The 9,100-nt window shown below is 47.0% G+C and overlaps 1 protein-coding gene across 2 annotated transcripts; it reads right to left on the bottom strand.

Moving 5' to 3' along the window:
* Positions 1-3,354: 3,354 nt before the first annotated feature.
* Positions 3,355-8,399, bottom strand: SSTR1 (somatostatin receptor 1). 2 transcript variants are annotated; one of them, XM_045396311.2, is made up of 2 exons: positions 7,764-8,399; positions 3,355-6,940 (listed from the first exon to the last, which is right to left on the bottom strand). In XM_045396311.2, the coding sequence occupies exon 2, from the start codon at positions 6,871-6,873 to the stop codon at positions 5,809-5,811; it is 1,065 nt and encodes a 354-aa protein (XP_045252246.1). In that variant the 5' UTR covers positions 6,874-6,940; positions 7,764-8,399; the 3' UTR covers positions 3,355-5,808. The 2 variants fall into 2 exon arrangements, with proteins under 2 accessions (XP_045252246.1, XP_005561184.1); XM_005561127.4 differs by lacking the exon at positions 7,764-8,399 and having other exon boundaries at positions 3,355-7,275.
* Between the last annotated feature and the right edge of the window lie 701 nt (positions 8,400-9,100).

The raw sequence follows: 9,100 nt of genomic DNA, 5'->3' as shown, positions 1-9,100 counted from the left end.
TTGGACATTCTTTCACAGAATAGTTATGGAAGTCATGTGTGCTATTGTAAAATATCATCCTGCTTGCCTATCACGTCTTGGTTTGTTTTTTTCTCTCTCTTTTTAAATTTAAGGGAAGTGTCAGTTGCCTTTTGAGATAGGTATTATTTTTTGAAAGTCAGAACTATTTTTGTACATAGTATTCTACAGTGACCTCCTCTATGTAACATGTCCTCCGTTAAGTGGAATCTAGCATATAGTCTTTGTATTCTTAAATTCTTAAAGCTGGGAATACTTGAAGTCTTCCTTATTAACATTTCCAAGCATGTAGGCACTGAGGGTGGGCTAGAGTTATTCAGTGACGAGTTAATATGCTAGCTGATAGCATTTCCCACTTCTCATTTTCTCTTATACTTCTTGTCCACTCAAAATTGAAGACTTAGATCAACCTGGCTTAAAGAGGTATTTATTTTTAAAGTTTTAAGTTCCTTATTGCTCCAAAGAGTTCTGGTAACATTCCTGTAGTCTCAATCTTAAATGGGTATAATATTTCTAGTTTCTGGCTAATTCAGTTGAGTTTAAGGTATGTTTTGACAGTAATTACGTTTATTATAAAAGTGAACATTCTAACCAAAGTTTTAATGATTTTATGTAAAATTATATCTTTTCTTTAGATGGTGCTCCTCTCTCCCCAATAGTATGATAAGGAAGCATTTTGATATTTCAATTTTAACTGGCTCATTCAGTTCATAGGCCTCCTCAACTTTGTCATACTTGCAGAACCCCTTCTTTTCTAGTTGATATCAGAAGCTGGGCTGTATTTGGTCATTCCTAACACAGTCCTTTTACAAGTATGCTCACTTGAATACCCTGTCTCCAGATATTTAACAAAATACTAAGTGATCACTTACAACATTATCTCTGTGTCTGCCTTCCCCTTGGGAAACCATGTCATTTCAACATTGTGGAAACTGTCTTCTTTTAAGCCAACAAACTGAAATTTATTGAATGAAAAGAAAGATATCCGTCTGCATATGTGGAAGAGGTTCTCATTAGCTCAAAGTTGTGTGGTGCAATGAGAGAGAAACATAGACTTTGCAATACTGTATTTTACAAGTACCCACCACAGTTATGTGTGCTATAGGCAAAAGTTGTATGAACATCTATTACTTCAGTTTAATACCACACTCTGATGTGGTACGTTGGAATAAAAAAGGGAATGAACAAGATTTTCAAAACAGAATCCCATTGTTAGAGTGTTTTCAGATCAATACAAATATGACATCTCTATTATTTGTTTAAAATAGGTTGGAAATATATTGCCATTTTAAAAATGAATCATCCCTACTATTCTCCAGGTGAAATTCTTGCCTTTTTTCTCAAGCCAAAATTACATGTTCAACATTTTTGTACAATGGTCAGGGTTAAAATGGATGAGGAGTCAAAGGTTTTCAAGTGTGATCCCTTTTCTGTGGGTACTATGTAAGAAGATGACCTGGGAAATGCTACTCTGGGAACACAAGGCCACTTATAAAAAAGATAGTAATTCACAGACATTAAACTAATATGTTTTAACTTCTATAAATCATGTTTCATTTTAGTCTCTCTCTCTGAGGAGAGGCTCATTACATTAGGGTGGGAGAGGGCTTGACTCCAACTTCTTTATAGGTAATACAAACATGCTTGGAAATCAGGTAGGTGTGTGTTTAGGGGAGGGACAGGAGGGATTACTAAATACTTTTCCTGCTACAGCAGCACATCAAGGGGTAAGACTGAAGGACTAAACCACTATCTTTTTCCTCTAGTGTAAAGGTGAGGTAGGGAGAGTGGAAAGTTTTAATAAGTGAGGTTGACAAAATTAAAGAGAGATGAAGAAGTCCTGAAAGCCACAGAAAAAAAGAGACGCATGGTCAGGTCAAGCAGATTCTAAGGGTTGCCAGTCTACAGCCATTGAGGTCCCCTGTGGTCACTGAGCCAAGAGTTTTACCATGCAGCCTCTGTGGCAGGGTGAGCTCACTCCTCAGCAGAGGCTGGGGGAGACCACAGGGCTCATGGGCTGTACTGGGACTATAGAAGACTCAGAGAAAGCTGCAGCCCACAGGAACTGAAGTGCAGGCCTCCCCAAGCTGAGAGGTTGATTCACAGGCTCTGACAGCTGCAGACTCCAACAAACTGCAGCCAGGAAGCAGACAGATAGACAAAGGACCTGGCCCCAGAGAGCAAAAGGAAGAGAGAGCCCCTTTCCCAAGGACTTGACCTTATCCCTTCCTCCAGTAGCATGCATAAAACCTCCTCCTCATATTCATTCTAAAGCCATTATAGGGATGTCAAAAGAGAAAGAGGAGGCCAGCTGAGAGGCTGTCCAAACTTATTCAAATGAAATTTTTAATTTTTTCATGGCTATTTAAATTTTTAGCTCAACTGGATGCTTGACTATTTGTTTAATTTTTTCGCTCAGTTAATGTATTGGAAGGAGCTTGGAATTTTGTTCAGATTAGTTGAAACCAAATGACAAAATGTGTTTTCTCTGCACATCTAAGTTACGAGTTTAATTTCCCACCTTGCTCTAGCTTTTAAAAATAATAAAAGAGACTTGCATAGTGAGAGAAAAAAAGAAATGACGAAAGTCCAGTTATCCTTAGTCATATTGTGATGATGTATAGAACCATATAAAGCATAGAGTTACAAGGCATTTGAAGGCATTTGAACTCTGTGTCCCCAACTCTGCTTCTGGAATCACTGCTATTACCTGCTTGGAAAATATTCCTTTTTGCTCATTTAGATATGAAAATAAAACTGCTGTTTTTAAAGTCTGTTAAAAACAAACTTTCCTAGTGATTTCTTACATTCTCCAGAGATTGATATGGCCATCACTGAACAAGGCAGAAAATATGTCTTCTTATGTCAAAATCTGATTTTTCTATTTCTTTTACCCACTGTCTTCTGGGACATCTTTAGGAGATCGTTTTCTCCTTCCGTTATGTTTCCTCAGGATGTAAATCAGCAATTACTTAGCTCCCAAAACAAACTCTGAGGTTATAAATGAGGGTAGACAGGAATTTTATCTGTGAGAGATTAAGACATCATCCAGTTAGTTTGGTGACAACGGAGTGCAACTGAGTGCATTACTTCCTGTTCATTCTGGCTCAACTTTTTCTTCTTTCTCTCTGTCCACCTCTCTCTCCCTTTTTGAACTAGCCGACTTTTCTTTTTAACAAAATAATTCAGGGTATAACCACAAACTTGGTAAAATTCCCAAAAGTAATCTGAAAACTTTCTTCTTAAAATCTAAGTGACACGTAAGTCAACTAAGCCAGTGTGTGTGTGTTACCAAGTAATCCACTGAAACAATAAAATTCAAATAGCAAAGGCAACTTGCAACAGCATAATACATCTGTTTATTTAGTTAATATTACAATGATAACAGGTTAAAAGCACTAAATTTGTATCCTCTTAGAAGGATAATAATTAAGATTTTGTTTTATAAATTTCACAGTTCTTAACCATTAAAAATGTATTTTCCAAAGGAGCAATAATATACATTTTGTTTAAGGGACAGATTTAAACTTTCTGATTTATGACCCAAAACATATTTGTTTATTAGTTTAAACAAAACATTAGGGATATCTTAACTCTTGGTTACTGCTTTCAGGAAAGCACAAAGTTGCTGAAGCAAATATACACAAAATGTATTTTTCAGTAGTGATTTCAACCATTGTATATCATGTCAATGAGTGAACCTGAGAACCCCAGATTTAGTATCTCCAGATCTTTGTAACACATTCTAGCTTAAACAATCAACCAACAAACATGTATTTAGTGCCTACTATGTACAAGCCAGCATACTAAAGCAATACAGGAAATACAAATAATTAAAATGATTGGCCTCACCCTGCTCAGGCTTCCAATGTAGCTGGTAATATTAAACACAGACACAAATGATTCCACTTTCAATGTCCTCAAAAAAAGTGATGATGTTAACTGGATCATATGTAAGAATCGCCTCTGCTGGAACCTAGAGGAAGCCGGGGTATCTTCAGCAGTGATTAAAGTCTCTGTCTGAATTCCTCAGCTCCAGGTTTGAGTGCTGCTTGAACTCCTGAAACTGAAAGTGTTCCAGCCAGACTCACACCTGTCACCATTAGTGGCTATACTTAGACTCATGGACTCATGACAATGGAGCAAGATAAACAAGTATATATATGTCCACATCATATATATATATATGTAAATATACACTCAAATCATATATAAGGTGATGTTCCCCCATATATGTCTCCTGGAAAGCCAGGAGTTCAGGACTTTCCACTGTGCATGGAGAGGAGGATAACCCACATTGTCATTTATTTATTATCCTAATAAGACAAACAAGAGACTATAGTAAGAAAAGTATGAAAAATCTCCAAACTTCATTCAACACAATCAAAAATAGAAAAGCTAGAGGAAAGGATAAGACAAGAGGGCCCAGCATTGAGGAGAGGCGTTGAGATGACCAGGGAGTGGGGCGAGAGCTTGCCCCCACTTCCACTTCCATGCCCACCCCCGGGGTCTCAAAGAAAAGACCTGGGGCTAGGCAAGCAGAGAAAAGGAAAGCAGAGACACATTTTCCAACACCACAAATAAATTAATAAATACATAAGTTAAACAGGAAAATAACTTTTAGGCACCGCTTGAAAGGCAGCAACCCTCTAGAGACCAGGCAGGCCCCACTCTGGAGCCGGCAGGTTGCGGCGACATTGCCAACACTGGCGGACTCTGAAGACGTCGCCCTGGGTCCCCTGCCCCTGGCGCCCGGTCTTTTGAGATACACTGGAGCAGGAAACCCTATCTCTTGTTACTTTTAGGTCGGTTCCTCCCGAAGCTTGCGTAAGGGAGAAAGCCAAGGCGAGCTGTAGCCCTGCAACCGAACCCTGAACCCCGAGGAAGGTGCGCCCTGCACTACCCTGCCCTGCCTAACGCAAACGCGCGGCCCGGGAGCGCCCAACGTTTGGTCTTTGAAAACGCCCAGCAGGAAGGTGATTCCTATTACGCGCCCCCCACTCTGACCTCGCAATCTTGTAAAAACTCCTCATTCGACCCTCCTTTTTGCTCCAAAAGAGGGCTTGGATGGGGACTCCAGAAAGCCTGGAGTTCGAGGCGCGGGACCTATTTTACTAAGCACCCGGCTCCACTCTGGGTGGAGTGAGAATGGTGGTGGCGGGCGGGGGAGGGGGAGTCAGGGAAAGATGCACCTTCACCCAAGAGTAGGAGAAAAGACCAGCTGCTTAGATCTTTCTCAAGTCTGACTTTCCTTAAGGTAGGGAGGGCTGCGCAAAGGGAGAGCGGTCATTCCCGAGACTCCAGTAGGGGCACCAGGCAGAACCCAGACAGCGGCCCCGCGCGGCTAGAGACTAACTCCGAGGGAAACCAGTGGCGGTATCCGTGGCTCAGCTTAAACAAATAGAAATAACAACTGGAGGGGCTGAGGATCAGACTGAGTTGTTAATGAGTTCGTGATCTGCCCTGGCGGGACGGTGCAGAAGAAAGGATCGAAGTTGCAGGGTAGGGAAAATAGAAGGGTCAGAGGAGTAAACGCAGTGGAGGAAGGAACAGAAAGTAGGAGACGCAGAAAAAGGTAGCCCGAAAGCCTTCCCAGTTTCTACGCAAAGCTCTCACTTCTACCATTGTCGCGCGCCTTTCCTGGGTCCCTCCGTCAGAGGCTCGCAGTGTCCTAGCCCCACGTTATCCCGACCGCACCCTGGCGCACTGGATACCGTCCCTTTCGCACCCGTCCTTCCCTTCTCCTCATTCTCCCCCTCTTTTGGAGCAGGGCCCCTGCGTGGCCAGGGCTCAGAGCGTCGTGATCCGGGACGTGCAGGTGCCATTACGGAAGACGCCGCCGGACTCCAGGTTCTCAGGTTGGAAATCTTCCACACTGTAGGCACGGCTCTTGAGTGCGGTGGCGTAATAGTCAACCGGCTCCTCCGCGGCGTTGTCCATCCAGCTGAGGCACAGGATGCGTTGGAAAGAGCGCTTGAAGTTGTCTGAGAGAAAGCCATAGAGGATGGGGTTGGCGCAGCTGTTGGCATAGCCGAGGATGACCGACAGCTGGCTCACCGTGGCGTCGTCCTGCTCAGCAAACACGTTGACCAGCTGCACCACGTAGAAAGGCATCCAGCAGATGACAAACACCATCACCACCATCATCACCATTAAGGTGATCTTGCGCTCCGAGCGCTTGCGCTGCTGCCAGCCGGCCTTGAGGGCCACCATGCGCATCTTGGCAATGATGAGCACGTAGCACAGGCAGATAGCCCCGACGGGCAGCAGGAAGCCCATGAGAAATGTGTACAACACGAAGCCCACCAGCCAGCGTTGAGCGGGCTCTGGCATGAGCATGTTGCAGGCCACCGTGCCGTCGCTGTTGGCCGCGGTGCGAGAGAAGACCACGATGGGCAGGATGACTAGCAGCGATAGCACCCACACCCCCAGGTTTACTACCTTGGCCACGGTGGGCCGGCGGTAGCGGGCCGCCTTGATCGGATGCACCACGGCCACGTAGCGGTCCACGCTAAGCACAGTCAGACAGTAGATGCTGGTGAACATGTTGACCGCGTCCACGCTGAGCACGAGGCGGCAGAGCAGCGCACCGAAGGGCCAGTGGCGCAACAACGTGGAGGTGACCAGGAAGGGCACGCTGAGCATGAGCAGCTCATCAGCAATGGCCAGATTCAGGATATAGATGTTGGTGGCCGTCTTCATCTTGGCATAGCGCAGGATCACGTAGATGACCATAGAGTTCCCACACAGCCCCACCAGGCACACCACGGAGTAGATGAAAGAGATGAGGATGGCGCTGCCCTGGCCCTCGCTCAAGGTCCCGTTCTGGGACGCGTTTCTCCCCGGCTCCTCCATGCCGTCCGCAGCGCCGGCCCCGGGGCCCCTGCTGCCGCCGCCTTCGCCGCAGCTGCCCGGGCTGGGACTAGGAGAGGAGGAAGGAGAGGAGGCGGTGCCATTGGGGAACATCCCAGCTGAGGGGGCCCAGTGGGGCTGCCAGGGCTGGGGCTCTCTCCTAGCGCACCTGCCGCCTGCGCCCTGTCTCCGCACCCTACCGCTTGCCTGCAGCCCAAAGCCGCCTAGCGCCTCCGGGTAGAGCGCAACCGCTGCGGGGAGCGCGGCTCCTACCGGCGCCGGCGGGGCGCACAGCCCAGCAGTTGCCTGGGCGCTGCCGTTTGCAGCTCCGGGGTGCTCGGGCACACGCGACGGTGGAGAGGGGAGGCCAGGATGCGGGAGCCCCGAGCGGCACAGCCATTAACTGGCGCGGCTCTGGGCTGGTGAATGATTAATAGGCACCACCAGCGCGTCAGCAGCTACGAAAAAAGTGAGTGGGGGTGGAGAAAGAGAGGGAGGAGAGCACATAGGTGGCTTGTCCCCCCTACCCCCATTCTTTTTCCTTCCCAGTCCTGCACTCTGCTCAACTTCAGTGGCTGCTTCCGGGGTTCCCTCGCAGCACCATCTCTCTCTCAGATGAACCAAGAGAGTTCCTCGGTTTTACTGGAGAGCGGGTGGGAACCAAAGATATAGATTCTGTCCCATCCCACTCCTCTCCTACCCAAAGCAAAGACTCAAACGGACCCATGAACATGGATGTCTGGAGTTCATCTCAGTTTCCCTCTATTGCTGCCCTTTTCTCTGGAGACCCCAGCTCCTCTCCCCTCCTGCAGTCCAGAACCCTACTCTCCCTCTTCCCACCCTCGCTTGCCTTGCAGCTCAGACCCGCCAGGGAAGCTCTGGGCCCTCCTTACCCAGAGCGCTCAACCTCCAGACTGAGGAGTAGATGGCCGGTGTAAAGTGCATGAGCGGTCTGGTAGCAGGTTGACGTTCTTCGCGCAGTCCAACTCCCTTCTTTGCGCCTGGCCCGAGCACAGGTGCCCACGCAATTACTCTTAGAGTCGCGGAAACTGACCCTAAGCTGCGAGCCTTATGAGAAGAAAGGCCAACCACCGTGCATTAGGGGCTTCTGCGCTATAACACAGCAGGCAGCTTAGGCTGTTGGAAGTGTTCAGGGACCTGAGTGAACCATTTGCAAATCTCTTAATAAAGCTCGTAGCGTTCAGATCCCCCCGTGTCTACCACAGGAATATCGACTGCAGAAACGAGGACGCGCGGCTGGGAGCTCTGGAGGAGCTTGAGACTCCCTACAGAACGTGCCAGGCGCGGTATTAGGAATCCACCTAGGTGTTCACTCGGGAAAGATAAGGCTGCGCCGCTTGGAAGGGCTCCACCCGCGTCCCTGCTGTACTTTGTACCCTGGAGAGTTGGCGGCTTCTGGGAGACGAGAGTTTAAAGGCTTGGGCGGGCGGGGACGCCAGCTCTTCTAAATCCAGGTGAGGAGCTGCCGCCATGCGATGACCAGACCTGTCACCAACCACAGGAATGGCAGGGCGATATTCGAATTTTTCCGGGAAGTGCTAGGATGACAGCTCTTTCTGAGGCTTGATGTGTGACCTGGATCTGAGTCACGTGCCCAAACCATTAGGAGACATCACTGTAGGCAAGCCTGAGGCTCGCTGACTTCATTTAAGAATCAAAACGGTTTCCCTGTAAGAAAGAATGGATGTTCAATTATCAGGATTTTAAACGAACCCTGGGACTTCCCACCATTCTTACCCTAGCGTCTCTTTGGCTTTCCAACTGTTCCTGTGGAAGGAAGAATCACACTCCATGCAACTCCCCTGTTCCTTTTCATAAACGTTGCTTTGCTCGGTAAGATCCCTGCAAGTCTTTATCTGAAACTTGTCTGTTCACAGGAAGAGTGACCCGCAGCAGCTTATTGCTCTGCCTCCTTCAAGGTTTGCTGTCTCCAGTTTTTCCTTAGTTTCTCCTTCTCCTCAACCAGGCTGTGCCCACTGTACTGAGTCTCAGTTTTCCTCCTCTCAGTAGACTTTACTCCGAGGAGAGGCTAAACTCCTCATGGAGGCTATCTGTATCAGTCCTGAATGAAGAAATGGATGCAGAAATTAAAAACAAAAAAGTATAATTCCTAATGCCCTGTTGCTTTATACAGGTAATCACTGACATATACTGTATATGTTTTAGTTCTCAAAACTAAATGTCTTGAAAAGGAAAGACTAACTTCTGT

Source organism: Macaca fascicularis, chromosome 7 (genome assembly GCF_037993035.2).
Source record: "Macaca fascicularis isolate 582-1 chromosome 7, T2T-MFA8v1.1".
NCBI classification, from domain to species: Eukaryota; Metazoa; Chordata; class Mammalia; order Primates; family Cercopithecidae; genus Macaca; species Macaca fascicularis.
Note: the sequence above shows the minus strand (reverse complement) of the source record. Positions and strands in the feature narration are given on the sequence as shown.

Bases quoted from the DNA above. Each gene is read 5' to 3' on its own strand.
- SSTR1 (XM_005561127.4), bottom strand. From the start codon at position 6,984: ATGTTCCCCAATGGCACCGCCTCCTCTCCTTCCTCCTCTCCTAGTCCC.